Raw genomic sequence first — 18,329 nt, forward strand, 5'->3', positions numbered from 1 at the left:
AAAAAACCTTTTCTGCCTGTTGGGAATGAAAGCGAGTTCAGGCGTTCTTACATCACCTTACGTTGTACTATGAGAACTTGGCTTTGAGCATTTTCCTTCATAAGAATTAAGAGAAGTTCCTATTGTACTTTGAACAGAACTCATCCAAATTTATAATATTCTCAGAAGGCGCAACGTCCGTCTACAGCAACAAGATTGGTAATGCCTAACCATACATCCTTAAACATAGGAAACAACATCTCTCAACAATATGATGCGTCAATCTCCTCTTTCTTTTGGATGGAAAACAACCCTTTACAGCACAATACATGGGTTACATGCGACCATGAATGCAAGATGCACCAACTTTACTTGATATCAACGTTTGTCAAACTATGCAGACTAGTCTGTTGATCTTGAACAGGTATCTTAGCATTGTGAGAATTGGAGTGTTGCTTAAAACAGCTGCAGCTGTGTGAGCTGATCCCTCCGATTTTTTTCGTTATGTAACCGAAGGTAAGTTCAACATGCCCATGCTACCATTTGTATCTTACGCTTCTTCCAAAAACACAACGGCAAGAGGAACAACTTGACAGTCTTCATCAAGCTCAATATTTACAGTTAACACATCATCAAGAACAACATTAACTCCTGACTCTTTATTTATTTGTGATAATGTAGTATGAACCATAGCCCTCAATGGATAAACTTTGACTTGTAGAGAAAAGATCAATGTGCACCATCAGCTGCAACTCCATTAATACCTCCAGAAGAGTACGAGTGTGCATCATGCGCCAGTGTCTACAATATAGTGGAGAAAATGCCGAACCAAGAAGCAAAGAAATGGTGAAGTGGAACAAAATAAGTAATGACTATATTGTACTGGCTAAATTCATGGTGTGATCAGCAATGAATATGAAAAATTGGCAATGATTAGACTAACAATGTATTGTGGATAGCAACAGGTTCAAGACAAGTTCAGATAAATTTAAAAAATTTAGTGTCAGAATTTCAGGTACTGATTCTCCCAATCAAAGCAATGCTAGAGACTGGCATAACCGGCTAGCATTAACCCCATATCAGAATATTTCTCATTTAACAAAGTGCTCAATTCTTAATTACAAGGAAAAAGATTTTTAAGCATATACATGGTTCTATAAATGCTGAGGACATAAGTGCTCCATAATTGGATAACTGAACCATAAAGGAAGTTTTTCAAGATGACTTCCATAATACCTAATAATTATTTTAAAGATCATGGCCAAGGGGCCAAGGCTTCAGAGGGAAAGAGAGGAACAATGCAGTGAGACATGCCCTATCACTTAATTCATTATGTAAATTGCAGTCTCGAGCTGTTACTCTGATGAATGATAGAGGAGGGATTTGCAGGCTAGCTGCATGTGGTATTTATTTTCCAAATTAATAGAACACAGTTGTATGTGAAGGAGTAAGCTACTACAACATAATGGACGCTCAAATTTGTTGTAGCAAAATAGTATGTAAGGTTCCCTTTTCCCTTAACAGGAAAGCAAAGCCTTCAGGCTTCCCTTTAACTTTTTAATTTATGCTTGTTATCTAATCTGACATTGTGTATGATATCTACATGTACAAATGAAAATCACAAAAAAACATGCGACCAATTATGCATGATAGTTTCTGTATTTCATTAAAAGGATCAATTCTTAGAAGCAGATAATAAGCAATGCTACCCAGACAAAATTAGGGCTGCTCTAACCTGTTCTTGGGATCGGAAGTACATGAATGGTGTGTAGTGTAAGAAATTTGAAACCCTGGATGTGTAAATATCCGCATACCTGTATGAAGGAAAGAGTATGTAAAGAATAGTCCACATAAGTTCCAAAAACTACCCTTGTTGCTAGACTATATAAAATGGAAGAGAATACTAATTCATGAACCAATACTTCTCAATTTGCCTCATAAGATGGCTCTTATCCCAAAGGCCAGCACGCGACAAGTAACCCCATCTGAAAAGAACAGACAGAACTGCTCAGTTGGCAATTCTTTTTCTAAGTAACATATCTTCACAAAGCAGACTAATAAGGCATATAAGTTGAGAGAAAGTGACCTGAGTACATTAAATGAATCAACTCTTACCATTTTCAAGGTGTAAAGAAAAAAATTCCACCTACATAGTATTAGAAATGATATGTCTGTGGGTAACAAGACTCTCCATGAGAAATTTTGTTAACAACAGCATATCTTCAGAAATGAGCATGCTAAATTATACATGACAACATCAATAAATTTATGTGAGCATTCTAATGGGTCCTAAGATCATCATTTAAAACAAATTTGTAGCAGCTGTTTCTCAAGAAATGTGTAGCAGGTGTAGCAGCTGACATACTGGATTATGTTTTCTGGCATCACATGGATTTAGTTACCTTTTATTGAAGTGCTCACCATCTGCTTCCAACATTGGTGCAATTTTCTGGTCTAATCTTTGCATAACTATCAGTAGCTTTTGCATGCTCTCTGTCAATTCTTGGTCATCCATATTAGTTGCGGCAAGTGTCTGAAAGAAGCCATATTTAATTCATATCAACATTAGTATCATGTACATAAATCAGATGTCTAGTTAAATTCAAAAGAGTTATTTAACTAACAAAGTACCAACTAGCATTATCACACCATTAGTCATTAGAAACGGATAGAACGGGCAAGTAAGAAGGTCCCTCTCAATGGTTCTACCAAAAGAATACCAATGAGTGGCCTCCAAATTGATGTGGACATCAAAATGGAAAAGAACATCTGGTTTAAACTTTAAAGCTAGGCTGTATGGTGCACAAGACACATTATGGTTAAAATGGAAAATTCTGTATGGTGCACAAAATCAAAATGGAACAGGCAATGTCATAGGCTCGTAGAGGGAAACATAGCTATGGGGAAACATAGGTATGGCAATGATGAGGGGCAAACATGCAAATGATTAAACTAAGAGAAATCAGCAAATAAAAAATTTAAGTAAACACAAACTAGTCAAATAGAAGTCCTCTAAATAAAAATATATAAAACTATATTATAGTATGTGATCACAAGAAAGATGCCTCGCTATGAAGAGAATGATGTTGGAAGCAAGGAAACCTCCTCTGACTAGGGTCTTTTGCTCAAATTACTAACAAAGAAGACTAACAGATAGACAATTCTATGGATTCTGGTGCTGTTAATTCATGGGTTTTAGAAAATTCCAGCAAAAGCTAATGTAAGAAATGATTAATGTGAGAACATATGTTTTGATGTAAGGGATACTAGCAACAAGATCTAAGGATAACAAATCAGATGTGAGGTCCAGCAGAATGTTACAAGTCGTTATACCTGTTAATTGAGTCTGAAAAATATGAGGAGATAAATCCAATGAAGGATTGGAAGCCCATGATAAAACTAAGATCTAAAGATGAAATCTGGAATCTAATCTAAAAGATTTGATCTGAAAGCCGACGATGTCTGAATCAAAATATTTGAAAGGTCGGACTCTTAACAGAGCTGTAGAAGCCTTGCTATGTCCTGGAAGTGTCGAAGAACACAAATGGAACGAAAGAAGATACTGGATCTATGAAAAAATTAACCTAGGTTTCGCACTTTAGGTTTCTGATCTCACACCTAAAGAGATCTTCATGAAATCCTTGGAGAAAGCTTCAAGTCGTCTTTATTTCATCAAAAACTGTCTAAACACAATGTCTTTTGATTATTTATAGTGTCAACATGAAATCCTAAGTGAACAATCCAATTAGACCAAAATACTGGAAAATAGAAAATGACATAAGTTAACTAACCAAAGTCTAACTAAGATCAATGACACATTTATAATTAAGTCAACGTGAAACAAGTCTGATAGTAGGCCTCCATCTATGCGTGTAGACTCACATGTCCAATATAACATGATTACATGCCAAACTCACGGGTGGAATGATATCCGCTTCATTTTAGAAGTTTCAACATAACATTAAAAAACAAAAAAGATCTGTTAGCCCACTTTATTGATCTGCTAGTTCTTCTGTTTTATTTTTTCTCAAAATAAATCCAGATGTGAGAAGAGTAATGTGTTCATTCATCAGAAAATTATGTTGTCTCAGAGGAAATCATTTGTTTATTTGCTAAAAGCAAAGAACCATGAGACCAATGAGGACTCGTAGTTAAAGTGACTTGATGCTCAAGATCAAAGCATAGGTCCAAGATTTTGCAGCATATTAAAGGAACATAAATAAGATGCGATACCGTGAATATCATATACAAAAAGAATGACTAGCATGAGTTGACAAAAGAAGTTGCTAGTCTGCAACATCCAGCGCATAGGTTCACTTATTGCTCGGTACAGAAATATGATAATATATTTTTGAAGGAAAAGTTGAAAGAAAATGGAAATAAGAACATAAGTGTTACGTATATGCAGACTGATTAACCTGAGCTGGGCGATAATTTGTCTGCCGTTGTAGTGCAAGACGCAGCTGATTAAATAGATCCCCAACAATTTCCTTTTGTTGTATAAGTTCTACAACAGCTGCTTTGTGACTACGACCACGAATCAGTGAGTCAAACTGCAAAAGGGATTATAAAGAAAATAATCAACTTGTGCTCAGACCAGAAGCATAAAAAATTAGAGTAGTAACTTAACAATTCTTTCAAGATATGCTGATTCTTAGTAATGATGAATTTTGGAAAAGCATAAAGTGTTTATAATCATGGATTCATATGTCAGGCAGTACAGCCCATGCTGAACTTTGTGGCATGTTAGTGAGAACCCAGCACGGCCTAGTCTTATACCAAGCACGCTAAGCCATCGTGAAAATATTGTGTCAACATGGTACCATGCCAAGCAGCACATGCTGTGCCAATAAGCTACCAACACAGGGTGGGCGGATAAGAAAAAAATATCATTTGATTTCTATGTGCTTGTGGCAGTTCATGTTAAACTCTTCAGCTATGTGGGGGTCAGTAAGTATAATAGAATTCTATCATGTTAGTGAACATTGAAAAATGACTGATATTATTCAACCAGCCAACTTTGGAAAGCATGCCTCAAAATGGCATGAAGTATCTTAAATTTTTATACCACATTTTTATTAATAAATACTGAATAAAGATGACAGGTTCTCCTAATAGGGTGGGGTTTAATATTCTTATTCTTGCTCCCGGCAGAAATGAAATAATAGTAAATGACTACTGCAATTGACAGCGATATAGATTGCAGAATGTAGTGAAGTACTGAAGTTAGTTATACGCATATTGTAGTCTGTCCAAGAATTGCAAGATTATCAAGAATAATGTCTACCAGATGGTAGACATCAGTGCAATATCCATATCTGCCAGCTGCTAACCTCATCTTCCAATTCTCGGCAGATTAATGCTGTCCGCCATCGCAAATGAACTTTGGATTGGCTTACATCAGTGAAAATATGGTCCCCAACATATAAGATTTCATCACCATGAATATCTAAAGATTTCTCTACCATCTGAGCACACCCACCAGAGTACAAACCACCTACATAACCAAACATGTGCTCAGAGATTAGCATTGGTAAAGACGTTAAAGGTTAATCACAAAGTAGTTGAAGAATGTGTCACCTGAACGTGCTTTAAAACAGGGACGCATTAATCCTTCATTTGTTACAACCTCATATAACGGATGCGATGTTTGGAAAAATTCAGGTTTCCTCGCAGAAACTATGACCTGAAAAAGGACAGATTCCAATATATGCCCTGACTCCTTAAAGTGCCTTGTGAATACAGACTAAATAAAATATACTTAAGCACCGCTGCCTCTAAGCTTATGAAAAGTTAAGAAACTTCAACAACTCACCATGTCAAACAGATCTCTCCACCCCATATCGTTAGGCAGAAATTTATTGAATGCATGATGCATCATTTTATTCGTATAATGGTAGTCTGAGTTGGTAATAAGAAGTAACTTTTTACCAGCCTGAGAGGGAGGAGCAAATCAGTAAAAAGAGATTAATAATTAATAAATGGTGAATATGTGTCTACCTCCTTTTGATCAAGAAGAGCTAGAGGAAGTTCTGGATCAGGTTCTACAAATCTTTCTGGCTGTGCCATTATCTCACTCTACATATAGACCAGCAAAGAGAATCTTTCAGATACGAAATGGTCAGGGAACACAATAGGCAAATAGGAACTACCTTAAGTTGCCCTTCAACATGTGCTCTAAAGAGGGCTCTTGAAACAGCCTGAAGCATAAAGCAACATTATAAACTGACATAACTAAAACCAACCATAGGTAGATTGTAGCATATTTACCTTGAATAGCCCCTTATAATCAAGAGGTCCAAGTTCTGCTGGCACTGCTCCTTGATCCAACTTGTCAACCATCTACAGGAATAAAACTAGGCTACAGGAACCTCAATTTAGTGGGGATAAAATTCAAAATGAGGCAAGTACAGAATCCATGACCAAATAACACGTAATGTAATATTTCTAAAATTCTATCTTTCTCCTAAGCCCTCTCTTAAATCTCTTACCTGTTTCTAACTTTCTCCCTCCCCACTTTTTTTGGTATGTTTTTTGACAACCATCCTTTAGAAGGAAGCATTTTCTGTTCATTTTTTAAGAATGCAATCAAGTTATCTCAACTTAGTCGACGTTATGTTCTTATATTTTGAAATACATAATATATGGAAGCCAACTTAAAGGGTCTCTTGCAATGTATATTCTTTTCTAGGAATATACATGCAGGGAACAAAAGTTGCCCAAGTATAGGCCCTTAAAGTACACAAGTGATTGTGACTCTTCCACAGAACCCCCAAATTTGGGTTTTGCTCCAGCAAACCCCATATTGCTGAGAAAGGAAGTAACAGATTGTGCACCTATATTTTGTCAGTACCCGCTCACATGTAATGCGTAGCATATCTTATTTATTAGATACACCTTCTCATTGAGTACCTCTTTGTGCTCTCATTCTATATTTAAAGTTGACAAAAATTATACATAACTTCTCTCTCTTTGTTAATCTTCCCAGTAATAATCAAATTCAGAAAAAAAAAATCACAAGAAATATTTTTCATTATGCAAAATATTTCAGCTATGCTGTGGACTGTATACTACTCTTTCAGTCTTTCTGCCATATTCTTGGGTTGTGACTGTGGTCCATATATGTGCCTCATATTAACTAAAAGGAATGCTTACGGGTCATCTTAGGATCATATGACATAAAAGAAATGCAAGATAAGTTTACTCAGCTTGGAAGGGAACATTTCCATGTTCCTAAATTATAATTAAAAGACAACACTCAAACTCAAAAAATTTATTTACATATGACACCAGGATCTTCAATAAGATTTTTCAGAAGAAAGGAAGACCTATCTAAAACTGAAATTGGCATATGTAATGGTTAAGTCGTTTGACCTGCATGTACATCACAGCTTCTGAAACAGAGAAAAGGGTATTAAGGAACTCCCATCGACTTTCCTTCCGCAGATCAACCAGTTCTCTCCCATAAATCTCACTTTTCATACACAAACAGTAAAAAAAAATTCTTTTAGTGTTGCACTGAAGATATAAGATTTCTACAGTATAAGAATAATTCAAGCTTACCTTACAGCTCTAGTAGTAAGCATTTTAGTACCATGCATGGCCCTCTTCACATAGCCAAAACGATCAGCCTTAACCAAATTCCCTTTTTCTTTGTCCATAATGAGGCCTCTAATAACCTGCCGAAGATAAATCATATGTGATGTTTCAAACAATGTTTGATATACTTCATGCTAATCTAAACTAAAGTATCAAGATCTACCATGATGCGCTAACCTAAGAACCATACCAAGTCAGGATCAAACTTGAGGTCATCTACTGGGAAACCCATGCTCTTAAGGTTAGCCATTCCATAATCATATGCACGCCCTTCCCAAGCCTGCAAAATGCCAAAAGAGTTGGAAATTCTAAGAGACTGCTTGTGATAGAGGGAAAGATACGCTTGTTAAAGATCTAGAGAAAAACCATACTCATTGCAACATGTCCTATACTGCATAATAACCACAGTTACTGCAACCATAATCACTCCTGTCGTGACAATGTGCTATCACGATCAAACCTCATGTTAATCAAGATTACAGGAAGGTTCTAGAGGACTTTATACCAAATTTCCCAGATCGCATAGTGTCCTAGAAAGATATGTCTAACTTAGGTAATTTTCAAGAAATAAAGCTCTATTATTTATTTATTCATCAGCACGCATTACTTCGATTCTTTTTCAATGGAGGCCCATCAGGAAGATCATGTGATTCAATTTAACTAACTTCGAACTGTAATACTGGCCCATCTGGATCACAAGAAGTTAAAAGAAGTTCATCAGTCAGTGGGCAATTACCATAACATTGTAGTGAACCAACGTATAGTCCATATCATACCCAATGACACTAATCGACCTGAGATTCAGTGTCCTGCTACAGAATATTCCACGAGGAGAATGCCTTACTGAAAATGGGTCCTGCATCCCACATACAAAAGAAAATAGAATTGATATCATCTTGTTTATAATTTATATTCTGTAGAGTCCAGCAAACTGAAAAACAATTGAAGAAATCAATGTTATTCCATATACATCATGTATTAACAATAACACTTTCTTACTAGTAAAGACTTACACGCACTAAGAAATAAATTAATCAGAATTAACGTTCTAGAATAATGAAGCATAACAATGAATTAATTATAATAAATTTAATTAATAACAGAATTCCAAAAATAGAATGCTAAGGTATGTGGAACTTTCCATCTGCAAAATGAAAGACCAACTAAAATGTCATCAAAAGCAAGCAATCTATGACAACTCAGAGAAGTCAGAAAAATGAAAGCCACCCCTCTATTATTTAGCCTCAATGTTAGTAGCACCTTTATTTGGATGATCATTGACAAGGAAACTTGTAATTATTGTTATGCTTGGAGCTCTATCTTTTGGACTTGTCCAAATCGACACCCATTTTTTTCCTTTTGATGATAGAGAACTCTCTCAGTTTGACACATAAAGTTTAAGCATGACCCCAGGATAAAGTAATCAAACACATAGAATTACCATGGTGCTCTCAACTCTATTTCGTTTATAAAGTTCTGGCCCCAATCCAGGTTATCTTTGGACATCCCCTTCCTTTACTTTTATAAAATTTGGGCAATCCACAATGTATTTGGATAATCTAGCACAAAAGCATAGGCAAGGCACAAAAGCACGGGAAAGAGGAATAGAGGACGAGATGTACAGCAAAGAGGCCGAGATATGTGTCACAAGGCCAGTACGAGTTACATAAAATCCTGACCATGCAGCATAAAAGCATCTCCACAGGACAAAGGGTTCTGAAACAGGTCAGACTATTTGTTCCCTCCATCTACTGATAGAATTGATTACTAACTCCCTTTTTTACCTGAGAGCTGTCAAATGGGCAAGTTGCTCAAACTGTAAAGTGGTATAGATGAAGAAAGCTTGTGCCTAGCTACCAGAGGCTGGGGGGCCTGAAGTGTTAAATGAAAGTTTGAAAGAACTTGAGATGTGCATGTGATCATGGTTTGAATTTTCACACGAGACGAAATTGTAACGGCTGAAACTTAATGAAAACTAAAGCCAAAACTCATCAGTTAAAGCCGAAACTACCAAGATTTCTGATTTTGACATTTATTTTTGACACAATAGGCTAAAACCATTCTATATTCTGCCTAAAATATTCATTTTTTCTAGGGGTCAAAACTGAAACCAACCAAAACCAAAACCAAAACTTCGAAACATGCACGTGATTGGAGCAATCTGAGAACAATGCATGTTTCTGCTGCTGAAATTGGTGTGCTTCAATATCTATCTTAGCCTCCTCAGGTTCTCTATTTAGGGTTTTATCAAGCACGAAACTTTCACCCATGCCCTTAGATAATGGCCCATGTGGCGGAAGAGATGAAAAACAAAAGGGCCCTAGTTGAAGAATGCAAACTGTTGTGCATATGACATGTCTGGGATAAGGGCTCCTATAGCTGCTCCAACTATTTCTTGACTATGGAAGATAACACTAGCTTTTTGGATGCATGAGCTCGACCTACGACCAGAGGTGGAGGTAGTATTTTTTTTCTTGGGTGTCTATGTGTGTTGTGTAAGGTATTTTCTTAAATATATATGAAACAAAATATGCTTAAAAAGAGTTGTTTTTGTGAAAAATAGTATTGCAGACTTGCAGGAATTCTGTTGAAAATTCGTTCGATCGAAATTTAATTTTGTTTGAACAAGATAGATCCGTTCAAACAGATTTTTCCCGAGAGCAAATTTTATCTGACATTCAAAGTTCATTAGAGCGCCATTTGTAAAAACAAAATTTTTTTTATTGGAAAACTCACTCTATTTGATCCAAAAGACTATTACGAAAATATGTCTGTTTCATCACTAAAACTCTTTAAATAAAGAGGGAGAAAGTATCTAAAAAATAATAACAACAATCCTACTATTTTATTTTCCTTCCTTCGTACAAGATCATTAATTTCAAATTTTCTTCTTAATCTTTGGATTGGTGATTACTCCACAAGTTCCTTAGAATAAAGTTTATTTGGGAAGTATGATGAATCCATAAGTTTTAGGAGACTTTTACTTAACATTCTATTAATTTTAAAGTGGGCCCCACGAGATCTTACGGAAAGGTATTAAGTCCAACTAATTTAAATTCAGGTGGGCCCCACGTAGTGTGAGAGGTCACACATAAGTGATAAGGCATACCAACCAGGCAGGTTAAGAAAAGAACAAAGGTAGGATATTTTAGGTATTTCAGCATTTCTATTTACAAATGAACAGAAATTCCTTGTTTGGTACCCTTATGATAGTTCCTTTTCATTTATATTTAACAGTAGATGTTTCATAGGAATCAAAGTGAAAACATATGGGACAGAGTGGAGACATCAGAATGCTGTGGCTCAGACTAAATAACCAAATATGTGGTGGGAAGTACAATTTGCCCCAGTAGTATTTAAAGGGACACAACATCAAAGTTTCTTAAAAAAATATTGATGCAAATGGAAATTCATATATATGCAACTATGCTAGAAGATAAAGACATATCTAATGAACCAAAGGAAAAGTTGATACAAGTTATAAACTAGGATGTCATATAAATACATTTTATCACAAACTCACATTGCTCACCAGATATTCATGCCACTAGCATGTTATGGGAGTACCAGATAGACACTTAGAAAAATATTGCACCGTAGATGTAAGTAGAAATGTAATCTATTCTAAAATAACTTAAATGAAGGGAAGGTACTGAAGAAAAAGCTTGCTAAATAGCAATTTAAATATTAAGACTACCAAGCTGACTAAGTAGAACCTTACTGCAATTTCCAAATCATTAAGCAAAGTTTCTGCTTCTTTAGCCTCTTTCCAGGCTATTTCTTCTATAGGACCAGCTAACGTTGCGTCAACATCCATACCTACATATGGAGCAAGAAAAAGTAACAAAATCTATATAAAAAAATGTCTTAGCATGTACCAGTGTTTGTATAAAAACTATTCTAGTTCAAATATGATTCAGAAGTTTAGCTTTCAAATGAAATTTAAGAAGTTATGAGTACCACATTTTCTTCCATTTCATAGTAAGATCCTAGATCTAGACAAAGGACAAAACAAAAGCAAGAACTCTAAGGCAAAATTCTGGCATATGGAAATGCTTGCAGAATCTTTTTAATATTGTAGGTTTTCAGTAATAAAAGCTCCATCTATTTACCCATCTTGACAATACATATCTGTGTCTGTGTAGATAACAATGCGGGACCTTTTCTATGCAGCATTAACATATGGAAGTTACGACCACCTTCAACGGAGTTATCTCCAGGAGTAAGCTAGATACAATTATCTATCAACACTTCAAATGGAATTTGATGCAGAAGCATTGCTTCCATATATTTTAGAGTAAATGATAGCCTCAAATGATTACGACGAGGAATTGTTAAGTGTCAAAAGCACACAAGTATATCTATGTGCATGGATGAAAATATAATAGTTATGCACTATTCAGCCTACAAAAGAAAGAAATATCGGGTAGCTTAACAATCATCGATCAAGACAATCATAGTAGAGGCTAAAAATCATAGTTTACAATCTACTTAATCTGTAATCAAGTTGATGGGCATGAAAAACCAATTTTACATAGCAAATAAAAGTTCCGTAGCTTTATGAATATATGCAATATCCTTTACAGTAGGTCTTCCTCTTACATTATTTAACTCAAAAAAATTAAAATCTGTTTTATGTATATGTGCTTTATGAATGAATCATCCAATATCCGATAATGCATTAACGTCTTCATCATATTAATGACTTGCACAGTTGCACATGCTCACTCATCACCCGAATTTCAGGTGTTCAATTGAAGACCTATATTGCCTTCCAATAAACTAGCTATATCAGCAGGTATGAGTAGAAAGTCCATCACAAAATTAACGTGGATATTTTCATAAGAAAATGGCATCAGTGAGGACTGAGGAGATCCTGGTGGAGATGAGCTAACCGTGTGCAGTAGTTGCCCCATATAATTAACACGTCTTAAGTGTAAAGAAGTCCTCTCCAAATATTTTGTTGAAAGATATATAGAAGTGCGAAACTATTCGACAAAACCAGCAAGTAATTATTTAAGGGTTTCGATCTCACCAAAAGCTTCAAGATGCTCTTTCTTGACATTTAAATCCCCTTTGGTGCTCTCCCCGAGGTAATCCACATCCGATTTGCTCGACGAAGTCACAGAGAACACCTCCTCTTCCGCCGGCTTCTTCGCGTCGATGGCTTTGCAGCAGATCGCCCGGCGCTTACCCGAACCCGATTCAGGAAAAGCAAGAAACCCCAAGGGTCTAAAAAGAAGGGGATTCTTGATGTGAATCGGCGCCGAAACGTGAGATTGAAACCTCCGAGGCCAAGAACTGGTCAATAACTCGATAGATTCCACCATTTTCGCCCGTTCTGTCCGATCCTCCAAGCGGGCAGGATACAGTGAGTGGAGTGAGGAGAGGACGGAGAAAGGTTTTCTTTTTGGGGAATTAAAAAAACAAATCCGGACAAAGTCGCGAAGAGAACCTCAGAAAAATCTCCGACAGCCGACAGGATCTGCTTTCTCGGTTGTAATGACGCAAACAACCACAAACAATAGCGGAGAAATTAAATTCCGAATCGATAATAATAATAATAATAATTATTATTATTATTTGCATCATGGCAGTTTAATTAATGGGCGGAGGAGTATTCTATGTTGTTGGGCCAAATGGGCCACACAAGGCCTTCTAGACTTACGATAGCCCGTTCGTGGCACATGGATATCATCATGTATTGAATAAAAAGATTAAAGACCATAGATAAGGAGAATAACGCATAAATGATGCCATCCCAGCTAAGCTCTTATAGTGATTGGAGAAGAGAATATAGTAAAGAAAAGCATTTTAGTTGCTCTTATAATCAAAAGAGGACCAAGTTGAAAAAAAGAGCTATGCTACTGCTACTGCTACTGCTAAATATATATATATTTTATTTTATTTTTATTTTTTAAGAAAAAAAATTTCAATATAATGCCACTTGATATATGGGGCCAAACCTAGATAGATAGAGCTGCTTAGACTTGTTTTGCTCACCAAGCAACATTTAGCACTTCAGTATATAATTAATGACACGCAAATGACCTCATTGCTGCTAAGCATTGTAACACAACAAAAAGAAGGGATCCAAACTACTTTTAAGTGTATCTCTGTTGTGAATTTATTTGCTCTTCCCAACAACAACAACAACAACAACAACAAAAGAAGAGATAAATTTGACTTGACTCTTTTCACATGCTCAAAAGAAACATGTGAGTTGAAATTAGAATAATAATGATTAGTTAGAGGGAACTAATATTCAAAGAGGCAATGATGGATTAACTAGGTCAATTTAAATTGAGACAAAACTATCATAACCTTACATCTTTTTTTTTTAACAAAAAAAATATTGTCTTATGTTGAAAAATTATATCTAGAATTACCAACCGTGTGAAGTTTAAAGGTACGTAATTAGCTATCGACCTTGTTGATCAAGAAGACAACTGAAAGCTCACCGAAGCATGCATAATTCATGAATCATGAGGCCCGAAAACGAACGGATATGATCGATATCTACTGGAAGGTCACAAAATTACTCCGACCCACCTAACCCTATTCTAACAAATTGACTACGATTAATGGAGTTACATTTAGAGGTCAATCCGGGCCCTTTTGAAAGCAACTAGGCAATTGTATTTGTACCTACTAAATCTTTGGTGGGTAAAAATTGTTAGGTTTGGAGTCACAATCGAGACATGTGAGTGGAGAGAATAATTGAACGGATGCTAATGAGCAATGAATTGCTCCTCAAGGAAAAGTAACTGCTGCTACTACTACTACTACGGGTTAAGGATGCATCTTTGTATATTAGGTGAAGAGGTCGATTAGAGAAGTCAATAAAGTTAGTCTAATGAGTGAAAGTACCAAACAAATTGCCATTTGCCAGTAGGTCGGCCAGGGTGGATATTGATAGGAGCTAGCTAGGAAGAGTTGATGATGATCAGGATGTTTACCGAACGAATGAAAAACAACAACAAAATTAATTAAAGAAGAATACTGTTGTTTTATTCATCTTTTTTTTTAATTAATTAATTTACACCATTAGGGTCTATTTCGATTAATTAAGTGGATCTTTGTAGTCGCGTGTGTTTATCATTACGGATCACCTACTACCATGCAGTCGCGGGGGACCCATGAATGTGGACAGTTAGGTAGGGCTGTAAAGTCTAGCTCCCACTATGAAAATTAATTAGGAGATAGAGTTCATGTTCTCACTAATTTGTTCTTAGAATTAATTGTTACAATAGTAATAGGTACACACACACACACACACACACACACACACACATATATATATAAATACAAAGCGACATTTGGAGGTCATGGCCTCCCAAGAGCCTGCTGCTATATACTTAATTTCCTTGATTTTGTCATTTGGGGGTAGGCGAGATGCATGATATGGTAAATCGAAGTTAGTGCTTACATCTCTGAGTTGGCTTACCAGAAAAAGGAAAGTCAATAAGGCGAGATGTTCGTTCGGAACGCACAAGAGAAGAAGTGGAAGTGGATAAGGATTAATTAATATATATGACGCTGTACCAAAACATAATGGATGGATCGATCGAGTGCCATCTCTTCTTCTTTTTTTTAATGGACACCATCGCCCGACGGTGCCGGTTGAATTAACAATATTTTATACGTATAAATTGGTTGAGCGGCGCACTTGGAAGCTTTTATTGATTACCACGTAGAATCTCTGTCACACAAAATGAAGGCATTGGGGATGTATGGAGTCTCTTTTTTTTTTTTTAAATCAATTAGAATTTCTTTGTCTTTCCTTAAATTGTGCAGTAAATATTGATTTTGTGAGGAATATTTTAAAAGAAATGAATATTGCGTACTATTATATCCATAAATTAAGAAAAAGATAGGTAACCTAAACATGCTTATACCTACCTAGCACGAGATGAATTATACAAATATTGCCGGCCTCAATACCCGGCTATTAAGGGGCCACGTTAATTGTTGCTTTGAGACCAACCAGGCCGTTGTTGTAATGCTATTACCACAACACAATTGATGTTTGATGTTGGCGGCAATAATACTAATTACATTTTGGCCATATGTCACATTTGACACACTATTAATTTACTTCATTGTATTATAAAAACATATAAATATTTTTTAAACTTTTAAAAAGTTATAATTAAATTTATCTGTTAGCTTTCCGTAAGTTAAAAGTCACTAGCTAAGCACGTAAATAATAAGTTATTTTCATATAAACTAAATTACCCCCACAAATGTCAAAAAAGTAATTCTTAGCTAATTGTACCCTCGTCTCCTTTTTTTAAACTGAACTAAAAAATGTTACACGCCCGCAACACCGTCAAGTTCATCATTTCCCTCTTCTCCTCCTTGTTCAACATTAAATTCACTAGCGTTGGCAACCTGAGTCAGAACATACGCAACGACACCAACAAGAGCAGTGACCTCACCACCGCCCGCCTCAATTCACCTAATTCCTCCCCATAGTTAATAAAAATGTGGAATGCAGCATGTGCCAGAGGCCGGATTCGAGGACGAGCACATCGGGAACATGAGGAGTGTGGTGGAAGTCGTGGCGGAGGAATCGAGTGGTATTGGACTCAAATAAGGATGTTCCACCAAACTATGCATTCGGTAACCAAATCAATTAACTTTTGTTGTACCCTTTCCTCGTGGCAAAGAGAATCAAAGTGGAAAGGATTAGTTTATACAATTAGGCACAAAACGGTAGCTTTAGATTTTAGCCCGGATGAATTCCAAGTCAAATTCTCATTAAGAAATCTCTAATTTTTCAATTACAAAGATGAGATACACAATATACTACCAAAAGAAAGATTATGCAACTTTTCAATCCAAATTTTTCCTGTCTCAACGCCATCACCTACGTAGATTAGCTTAAACTTGAGCCATGATTATCTTCTATTAATTGGCTCAATAGAGACCACGGAGGTAGGATCGAGGAGGAGGTGGAGGACAAGGAGGTCGGCTTGGGAATCACCAGCAATAAGGATCCAAGAGCCGTTTAGGAGATTGGAGGCGTTGGAGTAAGAGAGGCATTAGAAGTCACATGAGCGGAAAGGGGATGAGGGAGACTAGGACCAAGAAGGCAGGGAAGTGGATTGAGTCTAGGAGATACAATGGAGGAATGACAAACAAGAGGAGGGAGGAGGTGGAGAGGGGAGAAGTGGAGGTGATGGTGGGAATAGGAGGAGGGGAGGAAGAAGAGATGAGAGATGGGAGATTGAGGAAGGGAAGTAAGGGGTGAAGTTTTATAACGACTATTTTGCACACAGAAAGAAGTTGTTATTCTGTTGTCTTGCTGAATTAGAATAGTATGGTACTTTCTCTACCGAATTAAAATCTTATTTGACAAAAATTAAAAAAAATGGACTTACGCAATCTAGGGGTATCAAAATAAACGAGCAGCTTGGGCTCAACTTGGCTCGGCTCAAGCCAAGCCAAGCTTGAGATTATTTTGAGGCTCGACTTGAATTTCAAGTCGAGCCTGAGTCGGAGCTTGCTCGCTCAAACTCAGCAGGGTATATTAATTCCTCTTCACATCCATCCTATCCATTAGATATTCGCCACATATCAAAAAATCGAATCCCTTCCAAAGCGCACCAAAACAAGCACCTCGTCTCTCGTGTAGTGTGCAGTCACTTAGAGCCCACGTGCCAAGACCTTCTCTCTCTATTCTCTTCATCGCTTCAATCAGAGCCCCCTCACTTGATCACCCCACTCTCAAGAATGCCACCTTCATCGTCATCCCCTATCATCCTCCTCCATCGACAAGACTCCTTCGGCCCCTTCGGTGACTTCCTCCTCCATTAGTGTCGTCCTCCTTATCTTCTTCCTCTTTTACTTTCTCATCCGGCCTCCTCGTCCTCCATCGGCAAGCCGCCGTCACCTTCTCCTTCATCAACAAGCCGCCGTCACCTTCTCCTTCATCAACAAGCCGCCTCCTCCTCTTCTATCCACAAGTCATTGCCACCTCCTTCTCCTCATTCTTCGGCAAACCATCACTTCCTTCTCTTCCTTCGATCTCCTCTTCTTCCTTTGGCAAGCCACTGTCGCCTCCTCCTCCTCTAATAAAGTTCAGGTTCGACTCATTTACATCCCTAACCCAAGCAAACTGATTGGTACACGTGTGTGAATTGATTTACAAAAAAAAATTTATCTGAAAAAATATGTACCCCTTAGGCCTAAAATTAACGAGCAATTTGATACTTTGAATACCTTTTAAAGATTTCTAAAATAGTCAATGTGATACTAAACTCACATTTTATTTTTTAATAAAATAATAGGTACCGCAAAGTCAATTCCTATTCATTTCTATCCATACATTTGAACAAGTGAGTATATAATATTAAAATATATTTTGATCTCTTTTAAATTTATTATTAATATATTATTTAGTAATGCGTAGATCTCACGTAAATTTGAGCTCAGAATTTATGTTTAAATATATGAATTTTCGAACAATTGATTCGGGCAATAAATTCCTGGATCTACTCACTCCACTAGGCACAGGCCGCTCATGTCGGATCATGCGTGGCAATCACTCGGACGACAAAACAAAGATTGAATTCAAGTCTGTCAATCAGGTTACTTAGGCAGCCTTCCTAATTGAGCACAACTCGAAATGTCGCATCTAATAGCTAAAACACTCTACGGATGTCTCCATAAGTTTAGTGCTCGACTCTCTAAATTTTGTGGGATTTAGCTTTCTACAATAATAACAATAATAATAATAAATCGGT

At 36.6% G+C, this 18,329-nt stretch overlaps 1 protein-coding gene across 1 annotated transcript; it reads right to left on the reverse strand.

Annotated features, from left to right (window-relative positions):
* Positions 1-122: 122 nt before the first annotated feature.
* On the reverse strand, positions 123-13,107 carry LOC140781906 (uncharacterized). Its single transcript, XM_073128198.1, has 17 exons — positions 12,614-13,107; positions 11,300-11,397; positions 8,315-8,434; positions 7,769-7,858; positions 7,543-7,658; positions 7,354-7,453; positions 6,250-6,321; positions 6,132-6,179; positions 5,980-6,057; positions 5,795-5,914; positions 5,560-5,665; positions 5,313-5,476; positions 4,398-4,532; positions 2,382-2,512; positions 1,902-1,964; positions 1,715-1,793; positions 123-780 (listed from the first exon to the last, which is right to left on the reverse strand). The coding sequence occupies exons 1-17, from the start codon at positions 12,906-12,908 to the stop codon at positions 709-711; spliced, it is 1,887 nt and encodes a 628-aa protein (XP_072984299.1). The 5' UTR covers positions 12,909-13,107; the 3' UTR covers positions 123-708.
* Between the last annotated feature and the right edge of the window lie 5,222 nt (positions 13,108-18,329).

Source organism: Typha latifolia, chromosome 2 (assembly GCF_019914945.1).
Source record: "Typha latifolia isolate L0001 chromosome 2, TyphaL0001v2, whole genome shotgun sequence".
Classification (NCBI taxonomy): Eukaryota; Viridiplantae; Streptophyta; class Magnoliopsida; order Poales; family Typhaceae; genus Typha; species Typha latifolia.

Bases quoted from the DNA above. Each gene is read 5' to 3' on its own strand.
- LOC140781906 (XM_073128198.1), bottom strand. From the start codon at position 12,908: ATGGTGGAATCTATCGAGTTATTGACCAGTTCTTGGCCTCGGAGGTTT. The intron at 7,454-7,542 runs GTAAGCTTGAAT...GTGTATGAAAAG, and splicing joins CTTACTACTAGAGCTGTAAG to TGAGATTTATGGGAGAGAAC. The intron at 1,965-2,381 runs GTAACTAAATCC...TGTTCTTTTCAG, and splicing joins GGTGAGCACTTCAATAAAAG to ATGGGGTTACTTGTCGCGTG.